The sequence below is a fragment of the Mastigoproctus giganteus genome, chromosome 7, assembly GCF_048544385.1.
Source record: "Mastigoproctus giganteus isolate SK-2022 chromosome 7, ASM4854438v1, whole genome shotgun sequence".
In the NCBI taxonomy this organism is placed as follows: Eukaryota; Metazoa; Arthropoda; class Arachnida; order Uropygi; family Thelyphonidae; genus Mastigoproctus; species Mastigoproctus giganteus.
In genome coordinates, this window is record NC_143581.1 from 30,254,823 (window position 1) to 30,274,453 (window position 19,631).

At 35.1% G+C, this 19,631-nt stretch overlaps 1 protein-coding gene across 1 annotated transcript in view; it reads left to right on the forward strand.

Annotated features, from left to right (window-relative positions):
* Positions 1-513: 513 nt before the first annotated feature.
* Positions 514-19,631, forward strand: part of Prp16 (ATP-dependent RNA helicase l(1)G0007) — a 226,447-nt gene continuing 207,329 nt past the window's right edge. Inside the window, exons 1-2 of the mRNA XM_090377598.1 lie at positions 514-973; positions 14,725-14,885. Of these exons, the coding sequence (XP_090233724.1) occupies positions 687-973; positions 14,725-14,885 (448 nt within the window). The 5' untranslated portion in view covers positions 514-686. The remainder of the gene's footprint in view (positions 974-14,724; positions 14,886-19,631) is intronic.

A 19,631-nucleotide genomic window follows, 5' to 3' on the forward strand; every position in this document is an offset into this window, starting at 1 on the left:
ATTTTGTGGTTGTTAACCTTTAGAAATAGTGTTGGTCCTTAAGTTTTGCACCCTAGTGTTCTAACCACCGGTGACCGTGAGCATCCCACCAGCCGTGCCGTTTCGCAAATGCTCTGCCCCAGTCGTCTGGCCATTACAATTTGGCATCTATCAAATTCGCCTTTCTCATCTGAAAAACGAGTAACACTGATTAACGGAGCCCAGTATCAGGTGTTTTTTTATACCGTGTCCCGACCAGCGCATCAGCCGTAGTTCATCTGCACTTGCTTCGATTTGCATAACAACTCGCGGTCATACCTTTTTGGCTCGTCGGTGTATTCTTAATATTTAATTTCGTTAAAATAGTATTTCTTTTTTCACAATGAATAATACGAGAATATCCGACACCAGGGGACGCTAATGATGCTTCAGTTATGGTTGCCATCACCTGTTTTCTTTTCGTTGATGTTTCGAATGTAATTGTATCATGGTATCCATTGCAATGTAATGGCATTTAAAAATCACAGAATTTTAGTAAGTTAAAGTAATTTTGGTTAATTTATTAAATTCTTATTCATACGAGCAGGATTTACGTACATTGATTCTCGTAGATGGATCACGAATTCTTAAGTATCTGTAGAAATTAAAAATACAGAAAACCCAAGAAACGAACAAAAAAAAAAAAACTCCCTAACACTTTGGTTAAAATGGAAATAGAAGTGGACTCTATTCACAGGCTTGAGGGTTCTAAGGATCAGGTGGGTGGACTTGTTATTAAAAAACCGAAAGTAGTAGTTGAATCAGATGGAGTTTTTAAACTCCCTGCTCTTCCTCCCAGGCACTCCCTTCTAGGATTAGATGTACTAGCAGCAAGAAAAAGAAGAGAAAGAGAGGAGGAGAGGGAGGAAAAGCGCTCAAAAGTAGTGTCTTATAAAGAGCATGAAGAGGACGTCGAAGTCGACAGCTGCAACCTAAAGAAAATTTGTAGTAAAAGGTAAATGTAGTATAGTAAATTTCTTCTCTATTGTTTAAATAACTCATGTGGTTTTAAAACTTCCATTCATTGAAAGGAATTCCAAATAATTGTAGTTATCTGGATTTCTTTTCCTTTGATGATTTTTTATAACATCAGATAACAGGAAATCCGTATAATTATGATTTGTGAATGTGTATCAAATTTTCGTTGTATACGATATATTCATTATTTGCATTTGGTAAATTTAGTTTTATTTGTTATCTGTCAAAATATTATACACTAGTCTGCATTTTAATTTAAAAGTCTAAATTATAGGTATGCACTAACTAAGTTGTAAGCTTTGTAAACGACTTGTTCAGCATTGAGATGCGGAGGTTTAATAAATGTTTACCAAAATTGTGAATGTTTGGTTTTCTTTATGTGTTGGAGCAACAAAAGAAGAAAAAAATGTAATAAATAGATGTAATTTATTTAGATTTAGGTAAGAGTTTCGTAAATTGGTTGGAGTTGTGATTTCATTATGGAAGAATTGAGAAATCTCTGGTCATGTGAGTTTCAGATGGCAGGTTTTATAATTTGCTTAAGCTCTTTAATATATTTCTGTATGCTAGTTTTTGTATACCATTGATATGATTGTTTTAAATGGCGCTTTATGCCTCATAATCTGCTTCTTGTGTATAGTATAAGGGGCGATTATTTAATTCATGGTCTGGTGCAAGGTTTTATGTTTCCCACATGAACTTTCCATAACTGCCGCTACGATCACTCTCCCTGATCACTACTGAGAAAATTCTGTGTGTACATGCCAGTACTTGTCAAGCTAGTGTTGCATGAATAGAGTTTTTTTTAGCCGCGTGTCACTGACAGTCATTTTGAAGCAAGTGTCATGTCGGACATACAGATTGAACAGCGATATGTGATTCCCTATTGTGTCAGATGGGGCTTAAATGCATTGGAAACAGTTAAAGAGATGAGTGAAGCATCTGGTAATGAGTCTTGGTAGGACAGCCATATTCCAGTTTGACCAAACTTTCTGGTGTGAAGTGGTTTCTCCATTAAGACAATGCTAGGCCCCATGTGGCTAACATTGTGCAGGCAGTGATCACTGTCATAGATGCCGAGGTTCTACCACATCCCCTTTATTCATCGTGCTTAGCCCCTTGAGATTTCTTCCCGTTTCCATGTCTGAAGAAAGCTCTGAAAGGCAAGCATTTTGCATCTGACACAACGATGCTCACAGAGCCACAACGGAAGCACTTCACAGTCTTTTGAAAAATGGCTTGCAAGAAGCAATTAATGCCTTGGTACGACTGTGGCCAAAGTGTGTAAAGTTCAAGGGAGAGTATTTCGAGGAGAAATTCACAGAAGATTCAGATGATGACAGTTAAGATGTTGCATCAGTCTACAAATTAAATTATCACCCCTTGTATATTGTGGGCAATTTGTTTCATCTATGGCAAGTCAACATAACACATCACAAAAGTTAAATAACACATCACAAAAGTTATTTTAGTTTAAGCTGTTTTATAATGCTTGTAAAATGCAATAGTCATTCCAGGTTTTCAGAAAATTGTTTCAACACATGAAATTGTGATTAAAATCATTCCCCATAAATATAATTGTCAAACAAAGGAATTCAGAAAATCTTTCAATATAGTTTGCAGATATAATATCCATATAATATCTTTATTGCAATCAGCAAAAATAAGTAAATTTTACCTGGATGCCTGATGCAATGCCCATAATAGCAATATTCTTGATATATTCTATCTTGCTTTTTACTCAATATTCACTGGATATTGGGTAACACTAGGGAATGACAAGTAGCAACTGTTCATAAACCAGTTAGCTAGCAACCACTAGTGGACAGTGACTATAGTGTATTAATAAGGAATATATCCACAGAATTAACTTGTAATGGTTTTATTTTTTTTATTCACAAAAGTAGGATATATATCCTAGCTTAGTGAAAAGCTGTCTGTAACAGTTTAGGTTTTTCAGCACGAGCAATATGTATGGACATGTATTATATCTTATGTAGGTTAGCTCCTAAATGTTAGTTGAATTCCACTACGAGCATGTATATAAGATATGTTTAGTTTTTAGCCAAATCAATATTTCATTTAAATGCTGTCACTAGCTGTTCCAATGGAAAAGTAAATTACTAGTTTCGACTGTTTTTCACGTATCACAACACCTGTAGTTTTCTTTCCTCTATGGCAATAATTAGTTGTATTTTTTGAATGTATGATAAATATTCAACCAACTGCTCGTACATAAAATGTCGTATATGAGTACTTTATTATCAAAGGCCAAAAGATGCAAAGCAGCTATTCACTTGCTACATCAGCCAAAACAAAACAAACACACACACACACACTGATCATTCTCTTCTTGTTACCAGAGGGTATTGATCCAGCCTCCTCTTAAATTTTGCTAGACTACTGATCTTGGCTACCAAAGTTTGTGCAGTATGACAACATGAACATTAACTTCCTGAAACCTAGTATATTAGTTTTCGTCAATAATTTGTATTTATGTCCCATTTCAATGTGAAACTTCTACAATTTTTCCATTTGCTTCTCCTCCCAAAGACGTCTAGTTGCCAAACTTCATAATCCACATCCTTTTAATCTCCTCATGAATGTTGCTATTCCTATTCTCACCAGACAAGTCACCCTTCTTTGGACTCTTAGAATCTCAGTTTTTCTTGAGATTCAGCCTCCTGACCATATAGTTATTCAAAATGCACTCATGCCAGTGACTTATTTAATAGGTTATTTTCAAATTAATACTCAAATCATATCTCATAAAATCTTTTTTTTTTTTTTTTTTTTTGTTCCTTCTAGCAGTGTTATAGTCAGTCCAGTCTCCATGTAGTTAGGGCAGGTAATTCATTAGTCACTGTTTACTTATCTACTAATCAATTCAGTAATTACACTACCATGAGTTGCTAAAAGTTAAAATGTAATGTTCATAAATTACCATTAAGCTGTTACACTTGTGATTATCTTTACTTAAATGAAAAATGAAAATTTACACATGCACACACATATATACAGGGTGTTTCAGTTGAAAGGCAGTAGGGTCTATCCTGCTTATTTTCAGGTTTAGGCTATATGTCATCTGGACTTTTTGTATTGTATTGGGCTGAAATGTTAAAATTGGACTAGATTGAAGTGTTTATGGCTTTAATTGGATTGATTAAATAAGACACTGCTGGCATCTTTTCTTTTTCTCAGATGATACACATAAGGGGCAAAAATAAAAAAGGTTGAATATAGGATAGATGTGCAAAAAATTGTAATGAATTGTTAGAACAAACTTCCATCAGGTGTTGTGGAAGGAACAATTAGAAAAATTATTAGAGGGCTGGATAGATGAAGTGTTAATATATATATATATATATATATATATATATATATATTTTTTTTTTTTTTTTTTTTTTGCTTCCTTACATCATTTGCAACTACAGTAGAATGTTGGTCATCCGGAAAGTCAGTTATCCGGGATAATTTGAAAGGCTGATTTTCTTCTTTTTATTAATGGTGGTATTTGAGACACATTTATTATGCTATGAGAGTATTTCTATCTGTTTTTTTACCTCATATATCTGGCACGATGTTAGATTAGGACTAGGGGTTTTCTCGGAAACCATGAGTGATAGAGTTTATTCACTTCCGTGAACCCAATTTTCCACGACATATTTTGTTCTCTTCATTTCATATTATGTTTAATTTAGTTCCAGATTGGGTAAGAATAACATCTGCCCGAAACTGTGCGATTCATTATTTTTATCAGTAAAATGTCGACGAAAAGAAACACAACTCAAATGGGCAGAAAACCAGGAAGAATGCAATATAATCAAATTGATATTATTAAGGAACGTGAGAGATTTAGCAGCAAAAAAAAAAAAAAGTCACAAAAAACCCTAGAATATTATTTTAAAAAATTACTTTAAATTTTTTCCGCAAAAAAATTACTGTAAATTTTTTCCGCAAAAAAAATTGCAGTAAAATACCTATCCGAATATATATACATATATAAATGTGCAAATTTTTATGTATAAGTTATTATTATTATTTTTTTTTTAAATTAAATAAATTCATTTTTTTTTTCATGCTATTTAAATTTACATTCGATAATAACCTTACATTCGATTATTTGGAAAATTTTGCTATCTCGAAGAGGTTTGACATTAATTATTCTGGATAACTGATGTTCTACTGTACTATTACCAATACTGATACTAAGTATTTCCATTTAGATTTTGCCTAATAATTAGCTTTTTTTTTTCTCAGTGGGAAAGTTGTTCCCTATCTTCAGTTTATTCTAAAAGGGTCATTGATGTACCTCTGAAATGATTTTATTTAAACAAAAAAAACACAATAGTGGTATGTGATTTTTACTTTTTAGTACACATAATGAGCTGTATGAGGGCAGTTACATGTAACAAGATTGTTGTGCAAATTGAAGCTGTGTGGCATTTAATTTGTGGATATAAAGGGATGGTTGAATGAGAAAAGACAGAGTAGTTATAAACAGGTACTACTCTTCTTGGATTAATGTAATTAGTGGAGCACCCCTAGGGTTCGGTGCTGGGTCTGTTGTTGTTTTCTATATTCATTAATGATATTGATGAAGGCATATCAGTATTACAGTTAGCAGATGATATGAAAGTTTGCAGGGTTGTTAATGATGGTAATCAGGGTATGCTACTGCAACAAGATCTAGACAAACTAAGGTGATGGACTGAGAAATGGCAATTGAAGTGTCATATTGACAAATGCAAGGTACTTCATATGGAAAGCAGTAATCCTAGATTAATGTACCACACTCAGGGTTTGCAAGGAGAATGAAAAAGACATGGGGGTAATTGTACAGTTAGATATGAAATTCTGTGAGCAGTGCAGACAGGCTGCCAGGACAGCTGATGGGTTTTTATCAATGATATACAGGAATTTTGCCAGCAAGGATAAGGAGGTGATTATCCCACTGTATAAAGAAATGGTTAGACCTCACCTTGAATACTGTATACAGGTCTTGTGGCCTCATTTGAAGAAGGATGTAGATCTGTTGGAACAGGTGCAGAGAAGAGCAATGAGATTAGTGAGAGGAACAAAAAGATATTCTTACTAGAAAAGGCTTTAATTCTGCAAACTGCAGCACCTGGAGACTAGGCATCCATGAGAAGATCTGATTGAGGTGTTTAAGGCTTTGAATAGATTGAGTAAACTCAATGCTGATGGAATCCTTTCTCTTGCTCACATTACACATGTGATGGGACATAAATTCAAATTGAGGAATATGATTGCAGAGTAGATTTGCAGAAAATTGCCTTCAGTCAACAGGTGTTTGTTTGAACAAATTCCCATTTTGTTTTGAAGAGGTGGACAGTTGAATAATTCAAGGGAGGACTACACAAACTGTAGAAGGGATGACAGTGGTATGGGAAGCTTTGGCTTTTTTTTTTTTGTCTGATGCTGTGTAAACTTGCTTTCTTGTATCTGCCACTACTAATATATCTACTTAGTGCTTAAAATTGTTATCATTATTATTTTCTTTCTTTTCTTTTTTTCACTTTCCTTTGCTGTAATCCCTTACAGATACTATTCTTATTTAGTTGGTCCTGTATCATATTCTTAACCACAACCTCCAAAATTTTGAGGGCTTAAGTGTCTGACAGTGTTAACTACAAAATTGAATTTTTGTTTTGAGACAACTTTAGTTTAACTTTATAGAAATAACAATGCATATTATGTCATAGAAATGTATTTCTCTAGTAGTTTGCAAGTTAGCTTGGGCTATAAGCACATTTCCGGTAAATCAAGAAAATGTCAAATGACTTTTTCTTGGTTAATTACAAAAATGTTTACTACAAAATGATTTTGTAGTTAACATTGTCTGACTCAAAACCCTCGATTTTATAGTTGCCCATCATCTCTTTCATGCCTCTGTTATAGATTAGGAAATTGTTTTTAAATACTGAAATACTCTTTAAGCTTCTTAGGTCACTATTTATAAAAGTCACTATTTATTAGGTAGATAATTTGTAAAAATACTACTAGTATGATTTAGTTTAGTGAAATAGGTTTCTGACATAACAATGTAAAACATACCAGGAGATATGGATATTGTTGGTTGAATTTTTAAAAAATGAAATAACATATCCCCCTCATGAGTTAAGATCAAAATTATATTAAGTGAATGCTGATTGTTGAACAGTTATCTTTTAGGTCTATTACAAGCAAGGACAATTTTTTCTGTGAGAGAGTGTTGGAAAAGGTAATTTATGCAAAGACTGGTGCTCATAACCATTTTTTTCTCCACTCTTAAGTTGAAAGGTCTGTTCCTACCCTTTTATCACAAAAAAAATCCTTCCATTCTGTGATCACTTCCAACACTTACCTTGTTCAGAACAGTAACATCATATATCTTCTATTAGTGAGGATAAAGTTGATTTCATTAGTTGTAAATCCATTTGGGCTCTTCCATGTCCACTTTCTGTTCACCCTTTTCTTGAAAAAAGTGTTCATTACTGACATTCTTCGAGATTCTGCAAATTCCAAAGGTCTTTCACCTCTTTCATTTCTTTCACCAATTCCAAAATTTCCTATAGTTTCCCTTTCTGCGATGTTTTGTCTCTTTCCAACCTTAGCATTGAAGTCTCCCATAATGATGATATAGTGGGTTTTCTGCTCATCTAGAAGGCTCTCAATTTCGATGTACATTTCTTCAACCTCTTCATCATCATGGCTCGACGTTGGTTCATTACAAAAAAAAAAAGAAAAAAAGTTCAACGTCACATCTCATCCTGTAAGCTGTTTGATGCTGTCCACTCCTATCAATTTGGTGAAGAACACCAAGATAAGGGATACTGATCGAACTGTTCACCATTTTCACAGTTGTATTGAGGTTAGTTTCTATAAAGTTTTTATCATTCTTGATAAAAACTATTTTTATCATTGAAGGTATATCAGGCATAGTGTCAAAGTTTGCAGATGATACTATGGTTGGCAGGGTTGTTAATGACAGTAATGGCAGTGTGCTACTGCAACACGATCTAGAAAATTTGGACAGATGGGCTGAGAAGTGGCAACTGAAGTTTAACATTGACAAAGCAAAGTACTGCATATGGGTAGAAGTAACCCCAGAGGAACATACCAACACTGGTACTACACTTAGGGTGGTAGAAAATGAAAACATACTGGGAGTAATTGTGCAGTCAGATACAAAGTTTTCTGAGCAATGCAGGCAGGCTGCCAGAGCAGGTCATGGGGTTTTGTCAATGATATATACAGGAATTTTGCTAGTAGGGAAAAGGAAGTGATTATCCCTTTGTATAAGGCAGCGGTCAGGCCGCACCTTGAGTACTGTGTACAGGTCTGGAGGCCTCATTTTAGGAAGGATGTAGATTTGCTTGAACATGTACAGAGAAGGGTAACAAGATTGGTGAGGGGAACAAAGGGGTCCTTTTACTAAGAGAGGCTTAAGTTCTACAAATTGCAGCAGCTGGAGACTAGGCACCTGCGAGGTGATCTGATTGAGATGTATAAGGCCTTCAATGTGGGTTGAGCACAATCTCAGTTCTGATGGGATTCTTCCGCTTGCTCAGATTACGAACCTAAGGAGGCATAAATTCAAATTGAGGAAAGACAGCTGTTGAATAGATGTGTGGAAATTTGCCTTTAGCCAGCAGGTGGTTAATTGCTGGAACAAACTTCCATCTGTCATTGTGAAAGTTGATATCTTAAATAAATTCAAGGAAGAACTGGACAAACTTTTAGAGGGAATCGTTGTGCAATTTTTTTTTTTTTTTTTTTTTTTGGCTAATGCTATATAAGCTCATACACTTGCTTTCTTGCATCACATGCCTCTATTACTATTCTGTTATTAGGTGTTTATATTTTTAATCATGTAAGTAGATCAAGAATTCTGTTAAAATTAAAATGTTTGCATCAGCTTATACCTTTGTCTGCTGACATTATAGACTTTACATGGTACTATATTTAGTATTATTAGCAATACTAAGTACTGTACTTAGTATTGTTATCTATTTTATGGATTGTTTTATACTGCAGTTTGGAGCACTTAATTAGGTGTACATGTTGCCTACTCTTTTCTAAACTGTAAGTGTAACTGGATATGTGCAAGATGTGGCGGGGATTTTCTCCTTTGTTTACATCATATATGTTGTTTGTGAAACCTGTTGATTTCCTTTGTCAAAATAAGGCCTTTCAAGTGACAGAAGAATCAACATATCACTTCACCTAATCTCCTGTAATAAAGCAATGTTAGAAACCAAACAGCACAAGTAAGGCAGTATGTCTACATATGAACAGTTTGGTAGAAAGAGAGTAGATGGCAATCATCTGTGCCACTGAAATTCATGTATTAAGTTTCAATAAGAAAGAATGTCTATAACAGTTTACAGCTGTCTAAGATCTAAACTGGCATTAATTTTGAGTTCACAAAGCATCACAAGTATAAAAATGGTTCATTTTTATCACTAAAGATTTTCTCTCTATCCCAAAAAAGGAAATAAAGCACAAGGTAACTTCTTTTAGAAAAATAAATTTTGAATATATTTGAGAACAAGATCACATTTACAAACCTTACAAGTTTCCACTTTGGATTACAGATTACTATTTCTTTTACAAGAGAAAGTTGCTAATTCTTAAGCTAATGCTTTACTGGTGCCAAACATTTACCGTTTCGGGCATACTCATATATAAAGCTTTGACCTTCCTATGTGTGAGCAATGGGACACTGTTTTATTCATTCAAAGTATTTTATCTGACTGTACCAGTTTTAGAAATACTAATTTTACCGCTTTTACCCATCTGACTGAGCCATACACTAACTGACAATGTGTCAGCAGTTTTTAAATTTTTAAAATCGATTAATATATACACACATTTATGAAATATAGGGTTTTTTTTTTTTAACCTTTATACTGATTTTTATTTATTGATATGTCTTCATATATTTATTTTTTTATTTTTGTTATTGTTCTTTGGTTTTTAGGAGCATTAGCAACTAAGGCCATATTGCTCTGGGGATATGCGGTGGTCATTCCCTGATCTTTCCGCATCCTCTGTATTTGATGGTCATGGGCTCGAACCCTGGTCTAATCATGAAGCGTGTACTACACACTGCCGCTCCTGCCCACCTGATGCATTATAACCTTGTTGTTTTTGCACCAAAAAAATCAAATCAAATCAAATACAAAGCGTAAATGAAAAGAGTTGATCCGTTAAGATACTTTAAGTGACACAATTCATTAATCTTCTGCTTAGAATAAAGCTTCTGACACTAGTTAATTAGGTTGGCCACTTTTATAGAGTTTTAACTTTTTTTCCTTTGAAAATTCCAATATCCTTTAGCATAATGATAGATGCATGGATGTATATAATGAAAACCTGCTTACCTCTGGACATCAGACTTAACACAATTACTTCATAGTTGCAGATTACCCTTTTACAATTCTCTTCCTCTTTTTTTACTAATTTCTACCTTTAAAAGAGAATACTCTGAACATTTATTTCTTGACCCATTGATTGAAATAGGAATGGTAGTTGTATTCCATCATCACAGTTTAGACTAGCATTAGCTTATAAATAACCAAATCAAGGCTCACACTTTTACTATAAACATATTAGTTATAGAAGGCTAATAGATATACATTATACTCATCTATTAGCTCGAACTATGTGGTTTACTAAATAAAATTATTTAAGGTATCCCTTATCTCTTCCCTGCAAAATACTTGTTGCTTTCTTCTAGTCTGCTCTAGCACTACCCAAACAACAGCAGTATCTAAGTGCAAATCTTAAAACTCCTGGTTCCAGGATACCCGATATGAAGTTTTATGTATGAACTTGTATACTATATATAGATATAACAACAGTCTTTATATAGTAAATGCATGGATGACTTTATGTATTAAATGCAGTATTCTAAAGCATATATTCTCTAACATGTAAACAACAATTGACTGGCATAGTAGTGGAAAATGACATAACAAAGGAAGCAATCTTGTACAGCATCAGCAAAACAATAAAAAATCCACTTCCCACATCACCCATCCATCTAATAATTTGCCCAATTCTTCCTTATTTATATTTTCACAACACCAAATGAAAGTTTGTTGCAATCAACTACCCTCTGGCTGGAAGCAATTTTCACATATCTGCTCTACAACCATCTTTTCTTAATTTAAATTTATAGCCCCTTTGTGTTTGTGTGTGTGAGAGAGAGAGAGAGAGAGAGAGCAAGAGCGAGCATGCGTGCACGCTAGAGTAAGAATGCTATCATTTTCAAACTTAAATATCCTAATGTGCCTTCATCAGTATCATTAATAAGTATTGAAAGCAGCAGTAGGCCCAGCACAAAACTCTAAAGGACTCTGTTAATAACATTAGTCCAAGAAGAGCAATACCCATTGATAATCACTCTGCCTTCTCCACTAAACTGCCTTTTATCCATAGCAGTAACTTGCTCCTAAGGTCACACTGCTCCAATTTTTACAGCAATCTTTAATGTGGAATAGTATCAAGAGCTTTTCTAAAATCTAAGTATATGATGTTAAAATTATTTTTTTTGCATCCATTTCCTTTGTTATTGCATCATAGTACGTAGTCAGATTGGTTAGACATGATCTCCCCTTAACAAATCGAGGCTGTGCCATATAACTGCAATTCTTCTTCAGCTAGTGACTATTGTTTAGCATGGAGCTACTGGCTAAAGAAGTAATGCAGCAGGACCATCTAGACAGGAACTTGACAACAAAGGAGAATTGTTACATAGACTTAAATTAATTCGTTTTATGAGCTTCATAAATGAAAACAAAACTGCTTAAACTGCAGTTGTTGTTGTTATTTGGTTTTTAGGAGCATTAGCAACTAAGTCCATATTGCTCCGGTGATATGCGGTGGTCATTCCCTGACTTTTCCGCATCCTTTGTATTTGGTGGTCACGGGCTCGAACCCCGGTCTAATCAAGACGTGTGTGCTACGCACTGCTGCTCCTGCCCACCTGGCTACAGAGGCGCCTTTAAACTGCAGTATCACTTCTTCCATCTGTAAGTCCATGTGTAGCTATGACATAGGACAGTACCTCAAAAGTTACAATAATCGGTAGTTTGATATAGTCCAATTACTGTGACACTTCTGTATTTAAAATTTTAGTGTTAAATAGTTTAAAAAGTAATTTATTTTGTTATAAATAGCATTTAATGAGTATATCACATTGTAGTGTAGAATATTGTAACATTTTGTAAATTTAGTTTAAATTTTTTAGTCATAACCACTGTCATAACTATGATTAGAACAAGATCCAGTTAATTTAGTATGACTCATGTTAGTGTAACTTTGGGGAGAATTACTGCAGGCATTTGCTGCAATTCTCCTTTGGTTCAGTTTAGAGCCGTCTTTAATAAGATGTAATAGTGTCACAAATGATTCTTTTGTGCATGTTTTTTGCAAATTGAGTGAGGTAGTGAAGCAGAAATTCAGTGATTAGTGGATGAGATTGAGTACCTAAGAAAAGAATTGATGCTCTGAGAGAATTAAATTAAAGAACTGATCGTGTCATAGATCTTTACAATAATGAACTTACTCAGAAATAGATTTTGATTTTTTTTTTTTTAATATCTCAAATTATTTGACAAATCATTGTGAATTTATTTATTTAGTTTAAATAAAGGCTGCTGGTTTACAAGGACTGCACGGACAATCTAGCAGTTTGTTATTGCTCAAAATGCTTGGCTTATGCAGGACATCACTACTAGATGATTTCATCATCATTTCAGTCAATAACTCCTTTTCATTCTAATACAGAAGAGTTGTGCAATAGGGGTAGGAATATTGTGTGTATTGTTTTATCTCCTAATATTTTAATCCAACCCATGGATTAAGGCATCATCATCATGGACTTCAAGCAGCTCTGCAAGGAATCATTTATAAAAGAAGTTATGGTGGTGGTGTTCAAGATAATGGAAACCAAGATTGCATACACAAGAGGAAAGAGAACATAGCGAAACAGGAAAAAAAAGAAATCTACAAGCCTGGCATGTGTAACTAGGTTAAACTAATAATTATTGCAAATGGTTGAAAGAAGCTGTTGTTTGATAAGGAGGTGAATTTCAACTTTTCACATTTTGAGGCTCCAGACTACTATGCCATTGTGTTGGTTGCAGGAGAAAATAATGCAATGATTCAAGATGTTATGTGGATGGATATGATCTAGCTTAACAAGATTCTACATCCTATAATAGGAATCTTCATCTTAAGGTGGAAGCCCAGTGTCAGGATTGCCAACTGTTTAAAATTTACAGACAGATCATAATAAAAGAGCTAAAATTTGATTTTATGCATCCATATAGTCTCTAAAAATACAGTATCAAGAAATTTTCACAGGTTTAAAGAGTATTAGTTTATATGTTCATCTTATATATGAGTATTTTCATTCTGACCTATTTTTGAAAGAATTAGATCTGCTATTTTAACAGATCCAAATCAGAAATGAAACAGAATGATAAATGTGCACTGTGGTCTTATTTAATTATGCACTCTGACATATTAGGTTGCATGAATCAATATTGTTTTTATAAACTTGTGCGTTTTTTAGCCATCTCAGTATTATAAAAATTTGTTCCTGAAAAGTTGCACTGTCCATAAATGTTTTCTATAAAATTCATTTTCAGAAATTGACAACTCCAGCTGCTATTAAAATTGATTAGAACCTAACTGCTGCTGTGGAAACTCATTTCTGTATTTTTTTTTTTTTAACAACATTTTTTATTTATGTAGTTTGTTTTACAGGAACTCCTCTTCAATTCAAGTACCTCATTAAGACTTGCAAATGGCTTATATAATTTGTAAACTTTATTGTCATGTGGGAAGGACAGTGACGATGCCATTGTGCAATGAGTGGAGACAATATTGATTAACTCTGAGTAGAGGACCCAGGGCATGCTACGAAAACAGTTCCAAAACCATATCGAACACCACCAGTATCTTGATTGGCTAAAGGAATCGGATCAGTCTTCCATTTTCCAGGCTTCTTACAGATCTCTTCCATGCTTTGCAGTCTTACCTATTACAAGCTGTTCATGTGAAAGAGCCTTTTCAAAACTAGCACATGTAGAAAACAAACTAAGGACTACAATGTCCCAGGCTAGCATTCTGAAGCTTTAGTATTAGACATTCTTGTGCCTGACAGAATCGCCTCTGTAGCCAGGTGGGAAGGAGCAGTAGCGCGTATCACATGCTTCTTGATTAGACCGGGGGTTCGAGCCCATCACCACTAAATACGAAAGATGCAGAAAGGTCAGGGAATGACCACCGCATATCCCGGAGCAATATGGCCTCAGTTGCTAATGCTCCTAAAAAAAAAAAAAAAAAAAACAAACAAACAAACAGCCTGACAGAATAACTTCATGTGAGGCATTGCAGCTATTGGTGCGAATGGAGGATGCAGAGTATTTTGTGTTAAATATTGTTATTGTCATTAGTAAAGTTATGTTCTTGTATTAAGTAATACAGAAAGTATTTTTTTTTAATGAAATTTTGTGTTTGAATATTTTTACCTACATTTGAACCACCTTGTATATACAGTTTATATATTATTTTCATTTGTATTGTGAACAACAAAGTTTGATCATGATAAAATATCTCCTCTAATTGCCATTCTAGGTATTCAGTAGAATGTCATTATTATTAAAATTTGAACACATTTTCATTCATTATTGCTTAATTGTTTTATAGGAATTATCGTTCATCTCAAGTTGAAACACCATCTTATACAGGTGGAGTTAGCGAAAAATTTCAAGAAAAGTTGCATAGTAGACATGAACGAGAAAAGGAGAAAGGATTGTATGTTTCATCGAAAAGTCATAAAGAAAAAGAAAGAGAAGACAGGAGAAAAGGTATATTCATTATTTGTATACTTAGTATTATAATTAATAACACCTATAGCCTATGTGATTTGTTGTTTAAATTTAGTTTACTGATAACTTAAAATGGTTATAACAGTTATACAGGGTGTTTCAAAAATGGTGGTCAATAATTTAAAGGAAAAGTACAAACTAAAATAAGCAAAAAAAGTCCCAGTGAACATCAGGCTGCAAATGAACTGTTTTCGAGATAATGCACATTTTCTGTTAAGATCCGCCAATAAGAGCACTAGTTTAGCAAAAAGCTGTGAATCCTTTGCCAAGGGTGGTTTTATTAAACAGAAGATAATACATTTTTAATTTTTGGTTTCAACACCACAGGATTTTTACAGATGTTACAAAAGTTGTTCAAAATGCTGTCCTTGCATCCGTATGCAGCTTTGTAGTCTTCTCTGCATTGAATTGCGAATCCTCTCAGGCATTCCTGGGTCATTTCTGATTTGCTGAAAGGCTCCTTCAACCAGACGCTACAATTCCTCAACTCTGTTAATGTCAGAAATGTACACCAAGCTTTTTACATGACCCCAGATACAAAAATCCATAGGATTTAAATCTAGTGATCTGGGAGGCCACATTACAGGCCCACCTATCCACCGTTGACCATACCTTCTAGTTAGATACTGAGTCACAACTTGAGCAAAATGTGTCAGTGCGCCATCATACATAAACCACATGTTCTGGCATTGCTGAAGTGGAACATTATCATCATCAAGGAGATCTGGAAGAACATTCTTCAGGAACTGAAGGTACAGCTCTCCTGTTTGGCAGAAAGTGTGTTTCAATTAGACGGTCTCCTAGTAGTTCTGCCCAGACATTCAACGAGAAACGTTGCTGTTGTGACTTGTGAATTGCATTAGGATTTTCGTCAGACCAAATGTGACAGTTAGGAAAATTAAAAATACCATCATAAGTAAACCCAGCTTTGTCAGTGAAGAAAATGTTGTTTAAAAATTAGGGATTCAGGACACACTTTTGTTGCATCCACTGGCAAAAATTCACTTTGGGAGGGTAGCCTGTATTGCTGAGACCTTGTACATGCTAGATATGGTAGGGGTACAGTAATTGGCGATGTTCGTCTGACCAATTTGATTGGATACTATAATGTGGTCACAAAGGAACTGAATGCCAAAAATAATTTTGATATCATATACTTGGATTTCAGGAAAGCTTTTGATACTGTTGCACATGGAAGACTGCTGTACAAATTGGAGAGGTATGGAATCAAGGGTAAGCTGCTACAATGGATAAAGGGTTGGTTGAGTGGGAGACAACAGAGAGTGGTAATCAATGGACACTGTTCTTCGTGGATAAATGTTATTAGTGAAGTTTCCAAGGGTTCGGTGCTGGACCCATTGTTGTTTTTTATATTTATCAATGATATTGATGAAGATATATCAGGTTTAATGTCCTAGTTTGCAGATGATACAAAGGTTGGCAGGGTTGTTAACGACAGTAATGACAGTATGCTACTCCTACTGGATCTAGATAAGTTGGGAAAATGGGCTGAGAAGTGGCAAATGATTGACAAATGCAAAGTACTGCATATGGGTAGCAATAACTGAAGAGAAACGTACTAACTCTGTGGTACTGCACTCAGGGAAGTGGAAAGTGAAAAAGACATGGGGGTAATTGTGCAGTCAAATACGAAGTTCGCTGAGCAGTGCAGAGGGGTTTCCAGGGCAGGTCATGGAATCTTGTCAGTGATATATAGGAATTTTGCTAGCAGGGACAGGGAGGTGATTATCTCGTTATACAAGGCAATGGTCAGGCCACACCTAGAGTACTGTGTACAGGTCTGGAGACCTTATTTGAGGAAGGATGTAGAACTGCTAGAATGAGTACAAAGAAGGGCAACAAGATCGGTGAGGGGGAACAAAGGAGTGCTCTTACTAAAAAAGACTTAAGTTCTGCAAATTGCAGCACCTGGGGAGTAGGCACCTGCGAGGTGATAAGGCCTTGATTGAGTTGAGCAAGCTGAATGCTTGGGATTCTTCTCTTGCTCAGATTAAGAACCTGAGGGGGCACAGATTCAAATTGAGGAAAGTCAGTTGTAGAATAGATGTGTGGAAATTTGCCTTTAGCCAGCAGGTAGTTGATTGGTGGAACAGACTTTCGTCTTTTGTTGTGGAAGTTGATAGCCTAAATAAATTTAAGGCTGAGCTGAACAGGCATTTGGAATGAATGGAGGGGTGAAATGGGAGGTTTTTTTTTTTTTTTTTTCGCTGATGCTGCATAAGCTTACTTTCTTGCATCGTATGCCTCTGCTAATGCTAAATGCTAAAATGCTCTAAAGAAGTGAAATATAAAATTTTATGAGGATGCATCCAATGGGAGGGGTTGTTCACATCTGGTGAGTATGGGCTTGTCACACCCAGGGTTCTGAGCTGGATATCATCATTCTTTTCTTTCTTGGTGAGTCCCTTCTGCTTCTCTCTCTCTCTCTCTCTCTCTCTCTCTCTCTCTCACACAGGGTAACTCAAAAATTTTGTTTTTTTTAGCTGGTGCAGCAAAAGCCTCAGGCTTCCTTGCACATATGGCTAATGATAATGAGGATGGACAAAAAAAAAAATAATAATAATTTAAAATTTGCCACACACTGCTATGACTCGCTACACGCTCTTGCAGAGCAACACTCTTTGTCGAAATTCCTCGATTTTGTTCTATTCTTTCTAACACCCTTTCCTCAACGTCACGTGTTATGCTTCTGGGCCTACCTGCTTGTATTCCATTTGCGAAGTGCCCATGTTCTCTAAGGCGTTGATGTACCCTGATGAATGTGCACCTGTTGGGCTGCCGTCCACAGGAAAATGCTTCTTGGTACAAACGTGCAGCATCGAGTGCACTGCCTTTGGCTTTACCATACATGAAGTACATGTCTACATGCTCTTCGTTGCTGTAACCTCTTTCCATGTTGACTATTCTTTGACAAGTATTAGTATGCCTGCTGTCTCAGAGCATCGAGAGAAGGGAAATGGAGAGAATGATTATAACCTAACCTAAACAAACAAGTCAGTAGTGGATCCCAACTCTGTACAGTTCACCTTGTCAGTGGTGGATCCCAACTAGAAATGTGCAATATCTCGAAAATGATTCACTTAAGGAGATAAGTACTGTATAAGCCAGTGAAAAACTTTTAATAACAAGTGGCATGAAGCTTTCAGGGTTAAATGGGCCCCTTCATCAGCAAATTCTAATGGGATAAAGACATTTGAGACAAAATTTAACAGATATAGAGTTGTGCGCGCAGTGATGTGTGCATGGTCACGAGATTAAACATTCAACTGCTAGATTGTTGTTGCATGGATGTGTGTTGATTTGCTGCCAGTGTTTATCCAGTTTCAAGATAGTTGACTCCAAGATAGGGTGTAGCCTCATGCCCTTGCAGCGATTCATAGTTCTTGAATTGCATGATATGTTAAGTGACTCTAGCCAGAGGTGGTGGTGAAAGTGTCAGGATTGGTCAATGGGATCCTCTCATCGGACCAAAAAAAGGGGGTTAACAAAGCTAACCACAACCTTAATTCTACATATACAAGTCTATGTAGTCTACATGGATTAGCCTCAGTCTGTACTTAGATGTAAACTGGAATAGCATTTCATTAGTTGTCATCATCATCGAAATCTGTTATAACCATTGAAGGGACAGTCCTTCTGAACTATCAGCTTTCCTTCACTATTTTTCTTCATGCTATCCTATTTCCTGTTAGATCTTTAGCCAGAATAAGCCCTCTTTCTTCTAATACTTGATGGCATTGTTGATCACTTTCCTCTTGGTTTATCTCCAGGCCTGTAACCAATCATTTTTGTTTCAAATATCTGTTTTTAGTTAATCTTCCTTTTTCCATCCTTTTTTACATATCCATACACATTTTAAAGATGTTTCAGTTACCTTTGATTTGACATTTTTTACTCCCAAGATTTTCTCTTATTTCATCTTTTGTAATATCACTTTGTAATTGCTTCCATCTGTTAGTTACATTTGTTTTTTTTTTAAACTGTCATTTCTAAAGATTCTAATTTTTGATCAGTTCCTTTATTTTTTACCCAGTTCTGATTCATAGCTTAAAACAGGCTTAAAAACTGTTATAAACTGCTATTTTTTTTGCTAATTTCTCTTTTGCTCTAGTGAATTTAACTGGAATTCTTACACTTCCTGCTTTAGTTATTCTGCAGTATATTTCTGTTTAATATTCCATATTTATTAAATACTGCTCTTAGATATACAAAGAAAGTTATTAATTTATTACAATTTTTAGTTAATTAGCCTACACATGAAATAAATTTTCTTTGTCTCTCCCAAATTTCATAACTTGTTTTTGTGTGAAATTACCTGCAGTCTATCTAATTTATTTGGAGATTTTTGAAGATCTTGCAATCTTTGTAGCAACAAAATATCATCTACATAATAATGATGATAATTTTTATATCACCCACTAAACTTTGTCGGTAAAATATCCTTTTATTAAATTGATAAAAATTACATAAAGAAGTGAGGATAAGGTGCATTCCAAGTTTAAACTTCGAGACTGTTGCAGATATTCTCTCAGGTATGGCAATCTAGGCTTGCTACCTGGGAGTCTAAAATGCTGGTAGAACTGATATTCAGGTGGCACTTGAGTCTAGTGGACTGACTTTTGACAAAGTCCGGTCATTCTGCTACAACCAAATCCTCTGCTTGAATGCACTTTCATGATGGTGGGACTGTTATTAACTGTGAGT